The sequence below is a fragment of the Macrobrachium nipponense genome, chromosome 10, assembly GCF_015104395.2.
Source record: "Macrobrachium nipponense isolate FS-2020 chromosome 10, ASM1510439v2, whole genome shotgun sequence".
Taxonomy (NCBI): Eukaryota; Metazoa; Arthropoda; class Malacostraca; order Decapoda; family Palaemonidae; genus Macrobrachium; species Macrobrachium nipponense.
In genome coordinates this window covers 44400107-44421139 of record NC_087204.1, presented here as the reverse complement: position 1 = coordinate 44421139, position 21033 = coordinate 44400107, and the positions used below count along the sequence as shown (strand labels likewise).

Here is a 21033-nt window from a genome sequence, read left to right as displayed (position 1 = left end):
AATAATATGAATGTAAATAGCAAAACATCTCTCTCTCTCTCTCTCTCTCTCTTCACTTAAAGAAAAAAAACTGTTGAATACTGATCTGTTATTATCGTAATAAAAGAACAAGATGGTCCCTGACATTTGTAGGTACACGTGTTGCCTTATTTTTATTCTTTCTGTGATTTACTAAACTGTGCTTTAAAACAACTTTTATAGTTGACTCAATGATTATCACATATTATAACAGCATACAAGAGAATATCTTATCACTATCGAAGTTTCGTTTCTTATCACCATAAAAATATTTAGAATACAAATTTCATTATGTTATTCCCAAGCTAAACTAGTCAACAGTTACTCTTGTCCTAAGCAGCCCTCTCAAGCTAGGCAACAGTTACTCTCGTCCTAAGTGCTCTCTCTCTTCTCTCTCTATCTCTCTCTCTCTCTCTCTCTCTCTCTCTCTCTATCTCTCCTCTCTCTCTCTCTCTCTCTCTCTCTTCCTCTTCTTCCTCTCTCTCCTCTCCTCTCTCTCTCTCTCTCAAAGAAATATGAATTACTGTATCATAAACTTCATTGTACAAAGTTAAAAAAATAATAATTCAATTAATAAATTCATTCCTTTTAGCAACTAAACTGTTTTCCAAAATAATTCTTTCGGTAATAAACGTCCATCAGCTGATTCTATACATAAACAAAAAACAAAAATAGATTTTTATTGCTGTAGTTTGCTGTTTATACATTAATATTATAGTTGGGTGCTGTAATCATTACAGTAAATCATGTTTTTTATCATAAATATGTTCATTCACGAAATAGATAAATTATGTACATATATTATGTACTTTGAGTTCGTGCAGCAGCCAAATCATGAAAATAGAAAGGAATTGTTAGCTAACATACTTTTGTTTGCTGATCTGATGAAGGGGAAAAATTTATAAAAGATTTGTGACATTATAGATATATAACTTAAACACACACACAAACAAAGGAGGCATAAAGTAAGCAATGGAGCCGTTTCAATGACAACACCCTTCTACTACTACTAATAGGAGCAGCCATTGTTAGTCATAAAATGTAAAGTTGCAATAAGTACATGTGTATCTTCAACTAGTAGATAGCATGGGCCAATCAATAGTGAGTACCCATATGATAGTCTAAGGTATATTAGGTGTTTAAAATTAGTATTAAAATAGGCTGTTAGCCTATAAGTGTTTTTTCTTTTTCTAGGTAACACATCTTTGGTGTTTTAACTATTGAAGTAAGCAGTTGGGGTGGGTATAGCCTAGGGCTTTTTGAGGTGTGATAACACAGAGAATTCAATGGTTCTAATTGAGGACCAGAGAGCCACCTTAAAACTACATCCAAATTCCATTCCACTTCTTCAGGCTTGAATATTTTGGAGGAACTAAAGGATCTGATCAGGTCGCTGATGTCCTGATTTGACGAGATGTTGAGGCCTCTATGCTTCAATACTGATGTAAGCATGGCCCTATATCCTTTAATAGTCTAAGTGGCCAACTTCTTGGAGTCCCTCAGAAATAACAAAAATTCCTCAATTTCTGTTATAGATGTTTCAGAATAAGATATCTATGTCATTTGCACCTTGACCTAAAGACTCTCCACTTGAAATGGTAGAGCTTGGCAGAAGACCTTTTTTCTGCAGCTAGCAATAGCTTCTGACGCCCTTCGCGAAAAACCTTTTGCTCTGACGAGGTTCCTGACAGTCTGAATCCTGTCAGGGCCAGAGTAGACAATCCTTGGTGATATTGGTTGAAATGGGGTTGTCTTAGAAGCAATGGATTTTGTGGAAGTAGTCTGGGAAAATCCACTAGCAGACTGAGAAGGTCTGGGAACCACTCTTTCCTGGGCCAGAATGGAGCTGCTAGGGTCATTGTCACATTCTGGTGTGATTGAAGCTTGTTTAATACCTCTCTTATCATCTTGAAGGGTGGAAAAGCATAAATGTCTAGTCCTGTCCAATCTAGCAGCATTGAATCTTTTCTAGCAGCATTGAATCTGTTCTCCACGCTAGTGGTTCTGGAATTGGAGAACAGAAAATAGGGAGGTGATTGTTCCTTAATGTGGCGAACAAGTACAGGCGGTCCCCGGGTTACGACGGTTTCCGGCTTACGACGTTCCGAGGTTACGACGCTTTTTCTTAAATATTCAATGGAAAATCCGTCCTGGGTTACGACGCTTGTTCCGAGGTTACGACGCTGACGCTTCCGACGCTCCGAGTTAACGACGCTTTTAAAAAACGCATGCTATGATAAAAATCCTTTATAGTTTAGCACAGTATATAATAAAAATATGTTTTTGGTTACATTACAACAAAAATTTTGAGGTTATGATGATTTTTGACACTTTTTTTTTTCGTATTTTTTGAATTTTTTTAGTGACGCCGCATATGCGGAACTAGTTTGCGGGCGAATGAATACACTAGCTTGGGATGCGCAGTTTAAAACAGTCCAAAAGCGCAAATAATGAAAAATCATTGCTTGTTTCCAGTACATAATTAAAAAAACTAAGTTTCTGGTTAGATTACAACACAAATTCCAAGGTTACGACGTTTTGTTATGCTTTTTAACGATACCTCATATGCAGAACTAGTTTTTGAGCGGAGGTGCATAAATTAATTAACGCTATTAAACTGTATGGTAAATTGACCGAACAACGACCTCGGACGGTCGAGGACGCCAAGCGTAACAATACGAAAGGACGCCACTTCAATCGCGTGTCTGCCTGAAGTTCAGTCGTTGTGTGCTAAGACGTTGCTGAAATTCCTTGCCATTTTCGCAAATTTACAATGGCTCCTAAACGCCAAAGTACTTCCTCCGATGGATAGTTTTCATCCAAGAAGAGGAAGGTCATCACGATGGAGGTCAAATATGACGTGATAAAGCGTTCGGAGAAGGGAGAAAACTAACACCGAAATAGGCCGTTCTTTAGGCTTGAGCAGGACCACGGTGGTGGTAACCATTGTGAAGGACAAGGAACGTATTCTGAAGCATGTTAAGGATGCTGCACCGATGAAGTCAACGGTGATAAACGAGAAGCAACGTAGCCAGAGCATTGTTGAAATGGAGAAATTGCTCATGATCTGGCTGGGAGGACCAGAACCAGCGACGTGTTCCGGTGAGCTTAAGTGTGATCCAGGAGAAGGCTAGAGCGCTGCATGAGGCAGTAGTGAAAAAGTTTGGCAAAGGCAGTGCTGGTGGTGAATTTTCCGCGAGTAGAGGTTGGTTTAACCGTTTTAAGGCTCGTGCAAATTTGCATAATGTGAAGCTGCAAGGTGAAGCTGCTAGTGCTGATAGCGAGCAGCAGAAAGTTTTCCAGGTGGTTTGGCTGAGATAATTAAGGATGGTGGTTACACGGCTGACCAAGTCTTTAATGTGGATGAGACTGGATTATTTTGGAAAAGAATGCCAAATCGAACGTACCTTTCCAAGGAGGAGAAGTCAGCACCTGGCCATAAAGCTGGAAAGGAGCGACTGACTTTGCTGTTTGGGGCCAATGCAAGTGGTGATTTGAAACTGAAGCCCTTGCTGGTGTATTTGGCCGAGAATCCCAGGGCTTTCAAGGGCATTTTCAAGAGTCAACTCCCTGTGATTTGGAAATCAAACAAGAAGGCTTGGGTTACCTTAATGGTCTTCGAAGATTGGTTCAATGACCATTTCGTGCCAGCAGTGGAGCTGGTATTTGACTTCGAAGGGTCTGCCTTTTAAGGCCCTCTTAGTCCTGGACAATGCCCCTGGTCACCTTCAAATTTGAGCGACATGCATCCTAATGTGAAGGTGGTGTACCTCCCACCCAATACCACATCGCTGATACAGCCAATGGACCAGGGAGTAATAGCTAATTTCAAGGCTTACTACCTTAAGAATGACCATACGTTTTTTTGCTTGTTTGAGTGACATAGGAGCTAACAAGGAGTTGACACTGAAGCAATTCTGGAAGGGCTACAACATTGCTGATGCAGTGAAAAATATTGCAAGTGCTTGGGACGAGGTGAAGACGACCACTTTAAATGGGGCCTGGAAGAAACTGTGTCCACAGTTTGTGCACAGTTTTGAAGGCTTTGACCAGGCAGAGACGTCGAGACTGTGACGAGGAAGATCGTAGGGCTAAGCAAGAGGCTGAAACTAGATCTTGAACCTGATGATGTAACAGAGCTGCTGGCTTCCCATGGAGAGGAATTGTCTGCAGAGGACTTACTTGAACTTGAACAACAAATGATTGAGAAGAGGAGGCGGCACCAGAGCCAAAACCCAGGTCATTAACTGTGAAAGGCTTGTCAGAGGGTTTTTACTCATCTGGAGAGAGCCTTGGCTTCTTTTGAGGCAGAAGACCCTAACGTTTCTAGGTTTGACAAAATCAAGAGAGGAATCATGGATTTGGTGACTTTCTACAAGGAGACCCTGAAGGAGAAGCAGACGAAGAGAAGTGTGCAGTCCAGGCTTGACACTTTCTTTCACAAGTCTCCAGTACCACCACCTCCACTCCTAGTCCTGGTAAGGAATTCTGAACTGTTTTACTAATTTATGTGTTTTTACATAGGGACATATTAAAATGTGTTAATTTTTTAATGTAACAACTAAATGTAAGAGTAAATTGTAACTTCATTAATTTTCATCATTTGTAATTTTATTGCAGAAGTGGTGACAGTTCCAGATCCCCCTGTACTACCTGTGACATTTCCAGATCTCCCTGTACTACCTGTGACAGTTCCAGATCTCCCTGTACTACCTGTGACAGTTCCAGATCCCCCTGTACCTGGACCCTCTGTATCAGCCCGCCCACCTGTACGTGTACAATCAGGTAAGCAATTTCATTTTTCTCATTTTCATGTTGGAAATTGTTTACACCCTACATACATACGTACACTAACTTACATAGTGGTACAATGTGTTTGATGTTGCATAACCTTATTATTTTTTTTTTTTTTCATTTCAGACCCCTTTTGATAGTGACAGTGACCCAGATGACCCTGAGCCTTTCCATGGTTTTGATGCCTCGCCCTATACATCAGGTAAGGAATCCTTAACAAATTTGTATAAAATGTTTTATAAATTGCTAATAGAAATTTTATTAAAAGTGTACATATGCTACAATTACATCCACCTTATAATATATTTATGTACCCCTATCATTCTTTCCTAGATCTAGATGTTCCCTCATCAGTTGATACGAGTATCACCTCTCCAGAGCCCAAATCAGTTGATACGAGTAGTATCACCTCTCCCATTCCTTCAGGTAAAAGAATTCTTCATTTTTTATATTGAACATACGTATTACACACTACATATGTCAAACAGTAATAACATGTGCAGTAGTTACAGTAGTAGTAACTATCATTTTATATATTTTTTATCATTCCAGACTCCCAAGCACCTGCCCATCCCACTCCATAGCCCAGCCACCCACTCTCATGTACCATATGGCCATCCCAGTAAGCAAGCCAACCACTAAAATTTGGTAAGGACATTTTTTTTTATTAATGTTTTATTATTACATATGTAATAACCATGTTATGTATGTAACATACATACTATAATCATATGTACTATTACATTATCATTCCAGACTGGCATGCACCTGTGACTTACATAAACCAGACCTCTACATAGCCTACATGTCTTCATTTTGCTGAAGGTAAGGAATTCTCAGTTGTGTTTAATGTTTGCATACGTACAATAAATTTTGTACACCTAAGTGGTACATACTGTCCTTTAATATTAATTCTTCATTCCAGACTGCCCATCATCCTAGCCTGTTATCTGTGATAAAGCACACTGAAGTTAGGTTTGGAATGCATCCTTATCATGAATGCTCTACACCTCCACCTCCATCTCCCACAACCTAGGTAACAGCTTTGAGACTCACTAAAAGTTGGTAAGTTATGTAAGGAATTTCTAAATTAAGTTTTATACTACGTACATGTTATATGTGATATTAAACCACTGTATGGTGCATATTACTGTATGTAACTTACTCTGCATAGAGGACTTACTGACAAAATTATTTTTTGTACATTCCAGAGTCCCCTGAATGATGTAGGCTATGGGGCCACATAAGACTTTGTCCATCCAGGGTTACATTGAACGACAACTTTAAACTAAAAGTAAGGAATTAATTAACATACATTAACTCTTTTAGTACTCTTGATATATCTACAGTAATTAACATATTGCATTCACAACTTTCTGTAGTGTATATTTTGTACACTAATTTTGTTACCTTTTCCTTCCAGAACCAACATTTTTCACACAACTCCAGGTTGTTACTAACAAATTACTACAAGTGTCATCAAGGGATAACTACAAGTAGAAGCACCATTTTGGATGGAAAAAACCCAAAAATTCAGGAAAGTATACGTATCACATGTAACATGTAGTGTAACAAAGTATGAACAGTAAGGTTTTTACATACAGTAGTATTACATACGTACATAACTTTTTTTTACAGGAATTTCCAACCAAGTTTGATTATGTACATACATGTTATAAACCACTGTACGTATGGTTACTGTATGTAACTTACTAAACATACATACATGACTTAACTTTGATACTTTTTTGGTACATTCCAGAAAACCAGGACCCCCTCCATGATGCAGGCTATGGGGCCACATAAAACTTTGTCCAGGGTTACTACATACATAAAGGTAAGGAATTATACATAGTAGTAAAACATATATTAAGTAAGTTTTATACGTACTAAAAAAAAGTGACCAAGATCTCTCACATGGGATAAGTGATCAAGGTCCCTCATGGAATTACATACTACTGTACACTCCCTGCTGAACAGGGGGTGTAGACCAATCATTTACAACATGCATACGTACCAGTTGATATTAAACCACTGTATGGTGCATATTACTGTATGTAACTTACTATGCATAGAGTACTTACTGACAAAATTATTTTTTGTACATTCCAGAACCCCCTGAATGATGTAGGCTATGGGGCCACATAAGACTTTGTGCATCCAGGGTTACATAGCACGACAACTTTAAACTAAAGGTAAGGAATTAATTAACATACATTAACTAAGTTTTTATACATGTTATATATGTGATATTAAACCACTGTATGGTGCATATTACTGTATGTAACTTACTATGCAATGAGTACTTACTGACTACTAATTATTTTTTGTACATTCCAGAACCCCCTGAATGATGTAGGCTATGGGGCCACATAAGACTTTGTGCATCCAGGGTTACATAGCATGACAACTTTAAACTAAAAGTAAGGAATTAATTCACATACATTAACTTTTTTACTCTTGATATAACTCAAAGTAAGGAATTATAAACTAAAAGTAAGGAATTAATTAACATACATTAACTCTTTTACTCTTGATATCTATAATTTACATATTGCATTCAGGACTTTGTGTAGTATTTTGTACTAATTGTGTTATACTTTTACCTTCCAGAGCTACCAGACTGGGATTTTAGTGTACTCCAGGATCTACCAAAGGATTACATACATACTACGTAGTGTACAGTGCATAATAGTGTTTAGTGTACAATCTAACCTAAGGATTAAGTGTAGTACATTGTGCTTTATAGTGTCACAAGAGTTTAATAAAGAATTATACCTTCAAGAACCATCCTTTGCCATTGAAATAACCACACTACATCATGCAATACTTGCATGTCACACAGGTAAGGTCTCTTTCTAACTTTTTCTTAGTTTAAGGCATATTTCCAAGTGTCGTTCCGGCTTACGACGATTTTCGGCTTACGACGTGCCTCAAGAACGGAACCCCCGTCGTAACCCGGGGACTGCCTGTATATTGATGGTCTTCCCCAAAGCTTCCAGAGGTCCTGACACAATCTCTTGTTCAGAGTCCATTCTCTCGGCAAAACCTGATTCACACGACTCAGTTCGTCTGCAATAACGTTCATTTTTCCTTGGACGAATCTTGGAAAAAGGGTGATCCTCTTCTCGTTCGTCCTGGTGAGGAGATCTTCGGCTATCTTGTTAAGAGAGAATGAATGGGTCCCTCCCTGCTTACGTATGACAATGCTGTGGTGTTGTCCGAATAGATCGTTATGTTCCTTTCAGTGACAACAGGGTCGAACGCTTGTAGTCCTAAGAGGATGGCTTTCAATTCTTTTCTTCACATTGATGTGTAAGGTCTTTTCTCGTTTTGTCCACAGACCTGATACTCCTCGTCTTCTGAATGGGCTCCCCATCTGCTGTCACTTCAGGAAGAACTGAAGTGACCTAACATGTAGGCGTCCTAACCTGACAACTCTCAACTTAAGCCAGGGTCCCGAGGAGGGCTCATCCATTCGAGGGCTGAGTAGGACGGGTGAAAAAAAAATTGTTGGACTGTCGACAGGCACGACTCTATCCTCTTTGGGGGTTGGGGAGAAAAGCCCCGAAAAGCTAGAGTCTAGTATCATCCCTAAAAGAGAATCCTCTGAGTTGGAATCAATTGGGACTTCTCTGTGTTTATTAGAATACCCAATTGTTGTGTCAAAATAAGTGTCTTCTTTAAGTCCTTCACACACCGATGACTGGATCTGGCTCTCAGGAGCCAATCGTCTAAGTAAAAACAAGCTGTGTTGATCCCCATCAAATGCAGCCATTTTCCTAGGGGAGCGAGAATCCAAGTAAATACTTGAGGGGCGGTTGACAGTCCGAAGCAGAGGGCTCTGAACTGGAAGACTCTTCTTGAAGACGAATCTCAGGAACTTCCTGGAGTTCTGATGGATGGGGACATGGAAGTATGCATCCTTCAAGTCGAGAGTTACCATTCAGTCACACGGTTGGATGGCTGATCATCGATCAACTGGTTTCCATTCAGAATTTTGTCTTCCGGACAAAGAAGTTCAGAGAGCTTACGTCCAACACGGGTCTCCATCTCCTTGATGCCTTGGGGACTACGAAGCGCTGTTGTAGAATCCTGGGGAGTTCTTGTCTGATACCTACTCTATGGCTTCTTTACTGATGAGTTCTTCTATTTCTTTGGCTAAAGCCAAAGCTCTTGTTGATCCTGTCGAGTATGTTGTCAAACAGACAGGTGTATTGGACAGTGGTGGATCCTGCGTAAATGGGATCACATATCTCTCTCGAAGTACCTGTATTACCCACTGTTCTGCTCCTCTTAGACTCCCTTCCTCCCAGTAGTCGTGGAGTCTCAGCCCCACAGGTGTGTGAAGGACCTTTCGTTTCATTTCTCTGCTGTTTTAAAGGGAGGTTTCTTGGTAGACTTAGAAATAGTTCGTAGGTTAGTCCTTGGTCTATGCTGCCACCTCGACTTGCCTCCTCGAAAGGGGTGCTTTTGTAGAGGGGAAGCTTTAGCTCCCATCGCTGGAGGTTCCTTAGGCCTTTTCGCTGACTGAGAAAGAAGGTCATTAGTAGACTCTTTCTCAAGGTTCGACAGTACAGGCAGTCCCCGGGTTACGACGGGGGTTCCGTTCTTGAGACGCGTCATAAGCTGAAAATCGTCGTAAGCCGGAACATTGTCAAAAATCCTAAGAAAACCTTACTTTTAATGCTTTAGGTGCATTCAAAACTATGTAAACTTCATTCTTATTGCATTTTTCATTAAAAAAACCTTTAAATATTAATTATTTTGCATTTTTGATGTCATATTTCATCTGCCAGATCAGCATTTGTAGGCGTCGTAACTCTGGAACATGTGTTGTAACCCTGGAACATGCGTCGTAACCCTGGAAATAATTTCTGATGAATATAATTGAAAAGCGTCGTAACCTCGGAATGTCGTAAGCCGAGACTGTCGTAACCCGGGGACTGCCTGTACCTGTTAAATAGTTTCTTCTGGGAACAGGTGAGACTTACTCAAGGGGGAGAACAACAAAGCTGATTTTTGGTTCGTGGTTACTCCTCGAGATGTGAAGGAGCACCACCGTTCTCTCTCCTTGAGTACTCCCATAGTAAATAGAGCGGCCAACTCCCCCTGAACCGTCTCTAACTGCCCTGTATGCACAGGACAAAACATTGAGCCAGTCCGCAGAAAAATCTTCATCCAGAGACTGGCAATCTTCTATTTTTCTGGCTAACGCTGCAATTGTCCAATCCAGAAAACTGGAGACTTCAATCACTTTGTACTAGTTCTCCACCAGGTGAGCCAACTCGGGTGAAGAGAACAACACTTTCGCAGCCGAGAACGCTGCTCTTCTGTGCGAATCCACGAGGCCGGAGAAGTCTCCTTGGGAGGAAGCAGATACTCCCAAGGAAGGAACCTCTCCTGTTGCATAAAACCTGTAGGTTTTATTCTGCAGCTTTGACGGAGAGTAAGGCTAACGAAGCCTTGCCTGACTCCATCTTCTTAGCAGGCCACTCTTATCTACTCCTTCAGTGCTTTCTTCGAGGACTGAGAGAGAACTGGTTTTGGTAAACTCAAAGGTACTGATCTCCTCTCCTTCACGAACATCGACGGAGGAGAAGGAGGCGAAATAAGCTGGCTCAAAAAAATCCGGATATGTCTGTAAAGGAACCTTAACAGACTAGAATAAGCTGAAAAAGCTACGTCGACAAGTCGGGCGACTGACCGTTGGCAAACCCCATCCAACGTCTCCCTTCGACACGACACTGACGCTTGGCCCAACACTGGCCTTTTCACTGACTTCTCTACAAAGGCACGAAAAGACATCCCTAAATCCATAACGGATTTTGCCAACAACTCATATTTCTTGCCCATTTTGGACTCTTAACATGGAAATGGTGTTAGAATCAGAAACATGGGATACCTGGACTGGAGTAACTGGTATCGATAGGAGAAATATTAGATAAAAGGGGAGAAGATAGTGACGGTTTGTTCGCCTCTAAAGGCACAGGAGTTGTCTCTACTCTAGCTTTACTACCCGCTGTAGAGCTGCTTTCCTTTTCCTATCTTTGTCCATTTTATCCAAATGAGCTTGAAAAGTCTTCCAACCTTGTTCATCTCAACTACGGCACTCATCACAAGTTAATTCCTTGCTTCAGCACTGACCCCTACATTTAATACATTTGGAGTGCAGATCATAACATAGTTTAGCTGATATAGTTTTGCAGCCACTGCTGCAAAACCTAACTGACGATGAACTAGCATCAGACATCTTCGCAATAACCTGCTAATAACAAGGCAGCTAATTGATGAGGCAAAAAAACCAACCAAGAAATAGTACATCACCAAAAAGATACAATCCAAAATGGCGACGAAAGTCGACTGCAACAAAAAACCAAAGGTGTTACTCCATGGACGGCAGAAAACAAATTGACAATAATTAGCTCAGCAGTAGCGGGTATTCCGGAAAGTGGGCATGACCTGTATCACCTACACGAATGATGGCAGCTCCGCCGCCGCCAGGAAATTTGAATTTTCGACTGCCAGGTAAGAAAGCTTACAGCTAATGTAATTGTTTGGTAAGTCATTTATGTGAAATAACACATTACCAAAGTTAACAACAACTCTCCTTACTTGTAATTATTATAATTGATAGCTTTCCAACTGTATACTCCAGTTTTCATTTTATGATTTATTTTGATTGCCGAACATCTAGTAATTGCTTTCTTTCTTCTGGGGATATTTCTGGTGACAATGGATCAATTTTCTCTGAAAGACATAAAATAATCAGTAAAACATGAGATTCTACAAAATTTTGAGGTTTTATGTAACTACCATTTTATTTACAAAGAAATAACCTTTCTATGATAAGAGTAGCTGCAGAAGTCAATAACAGCTGAACAGAAAATGTATTTTACAAAAAATTTTTTCCATACAACACCATTACATACTTTTACATAGCATTTCACTCGTCTGCTTATACACTCCACATTAAAAAAAAGGAAATTTTTATAAAATAAAATTTTACATAATACCGTATATACTCGAGTAACGTGCGATCTCACATATCATGCGACCCCCAAATTTTCACCAATAAACAGTGGTTTTGTCATGTATCTCTGTATCATGTGAGTTCCTTTTCCGAGAGCGTCAGTTCATAAGGTTGGTGGTTTGGCATGCTAATGGCCGAGTCATTCAGATGTGTGCTGCTGCTAGTCAAGTTACGGTAGTTTTCTTACTAACCTCGAAAATTTAATAGAAAATCTCAAGATTAAAAAAGAATCCCAAGATAATAAAATAATTGTAAAAATAACACGCCTTTGAGTCGTAAATCATTCTCTCTCTCTCTCTCTCTCTCTCTCTCCCGTCGTTCTCTCTCCTTCTCTTCTCTTCTCCTCTCTCTCCCTCTCTCTCTCTATCTCTCTCTCTCTCTCTCTCTCTTTCTCCTCTCCTCTCTTTCTCTCTCTCTCAGGAATAAATACTGTAATTTGAGTCTTTCACCAACGGGTATCGGTAAATGTGTAGACATTGTGTGCGTGTTTAAAAAAATGTGCAGTACACACATTCCGATGTTTCGGTTTTTGGAATTTTTCAGATTTCGGAAATGTGAGGTCAAATGCATAATCAAACAAACATCACTACTGCAGCAAAAACATTTTTTCCCTTTATGTTTTTCATTATTGTTATTTATTAATTACAGTTTATTTAAATAAATATTAATATAATACTGTTAAATGAATGTGAGATAACTAAGATCACCTATAACAAAATAGTGGGACGATTAATATCATATGTTCACTAATAGCTATTATTTTCAAAACAAAACATTCCGTAAAACGCAAAAAAATATATGTACATGACAATCATAATATAATTAATGTTTTGCAGTTCAACTTGTGAATTTTAACAATAAGTATGACTATATAATATATTTCACCATATCGATCTTGAAGTTGAAGAGTCGTAAAATTTTGAGGATGGTCCGGGAAAAGGATTTGTACTTCATGATTACGTATCGCTACAACACCATGTGGTATTTTCATACCACTATATTGATGACGCATCGCTACGACACACTGGTATTTTTCATACCACTATACATTAAAGTTAAAATGATCATATTATATTATTGTTTTCACGAAGAAATAATTATATAAAGAAAATTATTGAGTAATTTTTGCCGTCAGCAGTCAGAAAATCACGAACATGGTAACGTTCAAAACTAGTGCCATCCACGGCATATGTCTATAATAGAACAGAAGCAGAGGCATTCATTGGATAACAGATCTCCATGGCTACCAACCAACCAATCAGGTGTTAGTTATACTACTCTGTGAATTTCTTAGAATGAACGTTTACACACGCGAAGCTAACGGTGATGTGTGTGTTTTGCATACAATACGTAGTTTTAGTTTTTATTAGTGTAAGTATTTTACTGATTACATGAAGAATAGAATGATTCCTTCTCATTACTTTGAATGCAAAATGGTTTGAAGATTCTTCCGCAAAAAGAAAAGAAAAACAATTTCTTTAGAAGATGATAACCTATTTACTAACGCGGTCAGCTCTTTAATCTCTGGAAAAATGTTAATCTTTCTGTCTGCTGGTCCCAACCTTTATATCCCCGGCGACTAACAACAACTGTTTTGGTCCTCCCACGTGTTTGATCGCATATCTGCCAAATTTATAACAACAACAGAGATAAAACCATTTCTCCCATTACAGATATCAAATATTATCTTTTCCGTTACGCAGAATTCTAGATAAATTACGTAAGTTCACGATTGATAAAGTTTTTTTATGTAATAACAAGAAACGGAGTCAGATTTTCTATACCATGGCATCTCATTTTGGTGCTGTTGCAAATATTTCAACCAGTTCCACGTGCCTTTAAATCCATACTGACTGTACAGCCTGGAGGCAGTTCTCCCTTCTACACATATCTTGATTTCTTAATATCGTAGGTATAGAATAAATTGGTGAGCAAGGAAATATGAAATAAAGCATAACAGAGTAAGTTTGACGAGTGAGAAAATAAACAATCGTATACAAACAGATTCTCTCTCTCTCTCTCTCTCTCTCTCTCTCTCTCTCTCTCTCTCTCTCTCTCTCTCTCTCTCTCTGACAAAATAATAGATAAGAAACAATGACTGAATATTGCTTGAATGCGATATGGCAAAGTTTTGGCCTGACTGAAGTGTGGAGTGACTTTGACACCCACTACAAGTTATTCCTGGTCATCTCACAGCCATGGATAGACATCAACTTCACAGCCGAGAAAGGGCAATTGTATACAAAATAATTAGGTATGGAAAATGCGAAATGCGGGCCTATGCTGTCCCATAAAAAAAGCTCTCGCTTGGACAGCTGAGGATTTAGGTGAGAGAGAGAGCAGGGCCGAATAGGAAGGAGATTAAAGTACCTGGGAATGAAAACCCCTTATAATCTTATAATTATAGCCTCGGGGTTTGTCTCAAGGACATTCAAAGGTCTGTCAAACACGGGCAGTTGTTGTTATTGTAAAATTAGCATAAGGGCAGATCTTTAAAAGCCACGCCAGAGAGCTCGCCACGGTGGCAAGACTATACCTTCCATATGAAGATGAAATGATCAAAGATCTGGAAGATGACGAATATGACTGCCTTGATGGCGAAGAATTCAGAGCAGTATTTGATGATACGGACACGGAGAGCGACTTTGGAGGATTTTAGTTGATTAATTTTATGCATTTTTTTTTACTTTAATAAATTTTCACTTGACTGCGTATCCTAAAATAAAAATAATAGTTCAAGTAACAAATGTTTCTTTTACCGAGTAAAACAAAAACCAAAATAATGCAAATGGCTCACGATCGCTCTTTTGTATTTTAAAATACAATAGTAATATGAGAATGCATACAATATCACTGGATATAGTAAAGTACAAGTAAAGCATGACTTTTTAAAAGATCTACTGTTTTCCTCCGGTAGTAACTATCGCAATCTGCCGATTTGGGAAAGCATAGAAGGTACGCTAATTTTATACCGCGTGTATGATGCGACCCCTTTAAAATTAGCTTCAAAATTAGGTTTCAAAAGTCGCATGATATGCGAGTATATACGGTACTTATGCAGTAATTACTTAGCTAACAATTTCTTGCCTCGGGAGCTTGAAAATTAAAAAAAATTAGCAAGTAACACTTTACAGATTTAGTGCAGGTTATAGGACCCACCCAGCAACGGGAATACCAAGTACTACTAGCAGACCACTTCATTCCATTTATGCCATATGTCCATCTTTGGGGACGTGAGAGGGCTCTATCCGTAATTACTGGGTAAGTATTAATCAAATTTTATTTTATAAAAAAAATGTCATTTTTATATAAGTAACTTACTCAGTAATTACTTAGCTGATTCTACAGTGAACGAAGTGGGATACATGGACATATTCTACTCCAAAACATTAAGTGATACAATGAAATGAAACAGAAAGACTTGCTAGCACTGAGTACAATACTTATAGTTCTTGACTAGTTGAGACGCCTACAGTAGCATACTGCCTCTGGTTGTTGCTCAACTTAACCTGTAGCAGCATGGCAGTTAAGCCAGGAGCACCTCTACTTAAGTGGGAGCTCTGAAAAAAGGCCCTTCCTTTCTGTTTAACACCCAGATACCCCCAAGCCTCTCCACGTGGAGCATACCATCCTTAATGGTGTCTCTGAAGTGATTGTTCAAGAAGGTACAAAAGGTGGAGGGATTCTAGGGTAATTCATCAATCCCTTACAGCAAACCAAGAACCATAATTGGAACTCAGAATGGAGTAACAAGGGACGTAATAAAGTTTTGATGAGTCCGAAAAAATCTAGCCCTTCCCTGACCACATATCAAACGGTGGAGGAGCATAGCAGTACAAATAGAAACAATCTTATAAAATGGTGTCTAAGGCCCTTTTTACTGTTCCTTTAAGGTGGCAGACAGCCAAGGTCAGCCTGCCCCATAGATAGCACATAATTCAACATATCAGGGAAATCCAGGTCTACTCAAGAGTATGAGTGGGTTTCTGATGGTTCTGTTTCTCTGCCAGAAATTCCAGTTGGACCAGAGAAAACTCAATTGATCATTCACAGTAAAACTCTCTTCACTTGTATTCAAGTGTTAAAGTAAAAGTGTAATAACTGTGGTAATGTCTAAAGGAATACCTCAGTCTAGGCTATCCCGGCATATCTGAGAAGATTCTGTTTTCCCGGGGATACATCCTAAAAAACAAATCCTGGATCCCTGAGTGGGCTACCTCAACTAGAACAAGGGGTGATTAGTATTCTAAGGCTAGTTTCATGATGAGGGCCCTCTTCCAGATGACTAAAATTCAGACAACTACCACCAGAGCTCAGACTGAAAATTCAGGTCCTGGGAAAGAGACAGTAGAGCCCAGCTAAGATACCCTGTCCCTGCTGGTCTTGCTGCGGACAGGCTGAAGTTCCTGGCAAGGAAAAGAAAACAGATGAAAGCAGAGCGTAGACTCAAGAGAAAGTTTGTGCCATAGTTATTGAAGCCTGAAGTCCTAAACCAGCTGACCCTGTCTCATGAGACAAGTCTGAGGCATATTACAGGGTCTGTGTGTGGACATGAAAACAAAGTACCTTAATAACCAGAAACTGCATTCCAGCACCTCAGAGAATGGATGACAGGACTGTATGGTTTGTCTCTGAAAATCAAACAAGTTGCAGAACACTGTGCTGACTCCAGAAAACTAAATGAACTAGTTGACGACCCTGTTGATACTTGGCAGCAACTGACACATGGCCATCTGAGTGGGATCAACTTCCTATACGATAATGCCCAGTGTGACTTGAAAACACCTTGCACAGACTGAAAATATATGCGGCACTGTACTTGGGTGAAACTAATATCTAACATGTTTAACAGAAACTTGGAAAGTCCATAAGAGACACTAAAGCCAGGCCATTGGATAAATAAGGTTCTAGAACCCAACCAGGAGTACGTAATAACTTCTGCTTCAGTGAAACACAATGCTCTAATGGAAAGATTCGTAGTGCTACCTTCAGTCTGGAGCCCAAGAACGACTATCCATAAAAGAGTATTCAGGAGAGAAGATATCATCAATCTAAAGGACAAAATGACTAAGCATATAAAACTTCTGAAAGTAGCTATGATTCTCTTGTTAGGTGGCTGAGGCTGGCACACTTGCAAGTCTCCTGTTTCTTAGCCCCTGCTCCTGATATTAAGACAAAAAGATCTCACTCCAAAATCTTGACAAGAACTTCAACCAGGAGGACTATTCTGTCTAAACATCAGAGGGAGTAACATTAAACATTTGTCTTACTCCTTAAAAAACAACAGTCACGTTCCCAACTCCCCATAGAGGGTGACAGCTTTCAATACCCTTCAGTCTGGAGCCCAAGAAGAAAGGACTATCCATAAAGAGCATCCAGGAGAGAAGATATCATCAATCTTAAGGACATAATGACTCAGCATATATAACTTCTGAAAGCAGCTGTGATTCTCTTGTTAGGTGGCTGAGGCTGGCAACATTTGCAAGACTCCTATTTCTTAGCCCCTGCTCCTGATATTAAGACAAAAAGATCTCACTCCAAAATCTTGACAAGAACTTCAACCAGGAGGACTATTCTGTCTAAACATCAGAGGGAGTAACAGAAAACATTTGTCTTTCTCCTTAAAAAATAACAGTCAGGCTCCCAAATCCCCATAGAGGTGACAGCTTTCAATAATTCATCCACCAAAATCCCTGTCTGCAAAGACCAGTCATGTGAGACACTAATTGACGACACAAAAGGGAACAATTCGGCTCGTTTATAACTCTATGCAAAGCTGAAACAGATAAAAAATGAAAAATTTTAAATCAATTTGTTTTTCATGGCTAACAAACCTGAGGTCTTAACAATAGGATAAATCTTAACACACCAGCTGGGAACCAGTTAAAACAATCAAAGATTGTATAGCAAGGAGTCTGTGAGATCTGGCAACTCCTGCACTTACGAGGTGGGAGCTGGTCACCGACCACGCACTGCATTCCATGACGTGTTAAGAGGTTCAGAGCTAGCAGCCACTCTTGGAGGCTTGGGCGCTAGAAGCCGCTCTCAGAGGCTAGGGCGCTGCGCTGCTCTCGGAGGCTTGGGCACTAGCGGTTGCTCTCAGAGCTCAGGCACTCATTTTCAACTCTAAAAATGCCTCTTCAACGACTGAGATTCACTAGAAAAAGCACCATCAGTGCTTTGTTTACACTGGAGTGTCACTCGAATAAACGAACATCCTTATGGATACCTTTCCAATGGTCGTCTGTTGGCACCTGCGGAGCACAGCAGGCTCAACTGAGGGGCAGCTATCCAGGGGCTAATCCTTTTTGGACTCTTATGGACCCACAGTACATCTCCTCCCAGGTTTAGGGGAGTCTGACAGGGACTGGGTTTAGGAGAATTGATAGGGCCAGATAGCGACCTCCTCCACTACACATCCATTAAGACGCCTTTCCAGTGGCTGTGTTGATACCTGGAACCAGCTACAAGCTCGACTGAGGGGGGGTGCCTACCTGGGTAAACACCTGACCTCCCTTGGACTTCTGGTATGTCTCCTCCCAGGGTTTACCCCTTACGGGAGTATGACAGTGACCTTTGTCTAGGAGAATTGAGGGACGAGCAAGCATCTTCTCTACTACACAACACTTCACTTAGTTACAAGGTTAACATGTTACCCCAGACACAAGACTGGCAATGGCATGGGAAGGAAGCAAGGGAGCCATGTGCAAGAGCAGGTGGAGAAAAAATTAATGAGGGCCAGTAGAAGGACAGAAAATTGGTGTGGGGAGAGAGTTGGCAACAGGCCAGCTGGGCAGCAGGAGTGCTAGTAGCAAAATAAATAAAATTTTCACAATATATACATATTTTTTATATGCAATATGCATTTGTTTAGGTGCTTATATCACAAACTGTTCTCTGACCTTGAACAAAAACTCAAAACAGCAAGTCAAAATACTAAGCACAATTCTCTCTCTTACACTTTAAGTTCTCTGCAAGGAAAATTGTAATTAGTTCAATTAATCCATTACCATCAACAGATCACACATGATACCACGATACCGGCATACCTCGAAACCTATCATATGCTATTGAGAATTGCTGATATGCATATCATTACTAAAATTATATAACCGGTGGTTAACACAAAATTAACTTTTAGTACAATACTCGGACACAATAATTAACTTTTACTGACATAACTAAAGGACACTGAGTACCAACATACATACATACTTCAACTACTATTACACACGAGATGTGCATTGCTTGTCATCTACCATCTTCCCAATGGCAGGAACTAAAACAAACAATGGTTTGTTAAGGAGGGAGACTGAAGATGCCAATATTGATATGAGAATTCCCCTATCACATCAAATACCTTGTCTATGGAAGCAAAACACCTTGAGTCCTTATCAAAAGGATCACTGGTCAAAATGATCAACTCCTTCAACCCTTGATCAACAGTGTTCAGCATGATTCCACTAAAAGACATGCTTTTGAAGGTGTTAGCCAATCTCTCATACATATTCTCAGCCACTTAAATTGAGAAATGTAACTTACCTGACACAATTACATCTCTCCTGGCAGGAAAAATCATGGTCAGCAAGGAAAACCATCCACAGGAGAAACGGAGAAAAACTCCATGTCCTATGTTGGGGTTTACCGACAGCCTTCCCTAGTGGGCAGGTTGGGAGACAAAAGAGACCCTTAAGAGATTTTCTTAGGTAAAACATTTATGATCAATTTATATTTCACATGTACAAAATCTGACAGCTAAAAAGACAGGAGAGGCAAAGAGTCAGGCCCCAACCTAGAGGATACTAGGAGTAAAGCATCTTAAAAGGCTCAACTGAAAAGAACTGTGGATATATGTCCACTCACTACTGAACCAGTCCCTTAAAAACTTAAGAGGAAAGAGTCCAAGTGCTCCTCTTCCTTATCCAAACCCTGTAGAGGAGGTGAAGGAGAACAGTGACGGAAAGAACCGGCCCTATAAGAGTATTCCTCTTAGGAGACCGTAGTCGTCCTAGAACCAGATTGTCTTGCAAGACCAGGAGCTAAAGTTGTCGTAATCCACCCTGTAGAAACTTATAAGTTGAAATCTCTTTCTCAAAATGGGATGGAGTACAATTAGCAGATGCCAGGTGAGAAACCTTATTCCTTGGTGACTTAACCTCTGAAACTGGAGAAACTTGAATGCACTCCACTGCACAGCCTCAATGATACTGTACACACCGACACCTAGCGTGGACTCGATGATACCTCATGCAGACTCAGTGACACTCACTGGTCTCAATGATGCCTTCTCATAAGGCCTCGATGATGCCTTCTCATGTGACTTCAGCAACTCCCATGGCCTTAATGACACTACAGATTGTGACTGATTACCTAGCTCATACAAATCTACATAATAGCAGCGGGACAATAGGGTCAAACATGATGGTCTACACCTTTTCACACTACCACATCTGTTCTTAGGCAAGTGCAACATATACTTGTCCACAAAGGCAGGCAACAGAGGGCACAATCTCAATTCTGAGAAGTTAGTCCTTGTCTGGAAATCCAGGATTAGCAGGCCTGTCAGTAGGGGACACCACGATGGTAAGCAAGGCTGCATCCATGGAGTGGCCAAAGGAACAAGGGGACACTGTCCCTGCCAAAGCACTAAACACATTCCTTGCAAGACTCAAATTTGTTAAAGAAAATAAATTCTAATTTTAATCAAATAAATATCTGACAGCATTACATCTACTCATGGGGGGGAGGGTTGTTTTCCCCAAAACTGGATCTTTTCTTCAATAAAAGTCATTGCATATAGGTATACACAAGATGAAATATTAGAAAAATGATATTGTTATGTTACAATAAAGTTTCATACATACTTACCTGGCAGATATATACATAGCTAAGACTCCGTCGTCCCCGACAGAAATTCAAATTTCGCGCCACTCGCTACAGGTAGGTCAGGTGATCTACCGGCCTGCCCTGGGTGGCAGGACTAGGAACCATCCCCGTTTTCTATCATATTTTCTCTCTTCCACCTGTCTCCTGCGGGGAGGCTGGGTGGGCCTTTAATTGTATATATCTGCCAGGTAAGTATGTATGAAACTTTATTGTAACAACAATATCATTTTCATACAATCAACTTACCTGTCAGATATATACATAGCTGATTGGCACCCTTCGGTGGAGGGTAAGAGACAGCT

General features: G+C 40.0%; 1 protein-coding gene and 1 long non-coding RNA gene across 2 annotated transcripts in view; one reads left to right on the top strand and one right to left on the bottom strand.

Annotated features, from left to right (window-relative positions):
- The window catches only part of LOC135224154 (uncharacterized), a 65912-nt gene that overhangs the window by 13701 nt on the left and 31178 nt on the right, over positions 1–21033 (bottom strand). The window contains exon 5 of the mRNA XM_064263031.1: positions 11428–11562. Coding sequence (XP_064119101.1) covers positions 11486–11562 — 77 coding nt within the window. The 3' untranslated portion in view covers positions 11428–11485. The remainder of the gene's footprint in view (positions 1–11427; positions 11563–21033) is intronic.
- Positions 4941–5460, top strand: LOC135224153 (uncharacterized). The gene is made up of 3 exons (XR_010316655.1): positions 4941–5014; positions 5146–5238; positions 5365–5460. It is a non-coding gene; the product is annotated as an uncharacterized LOC135224153 (long non-coding RNA).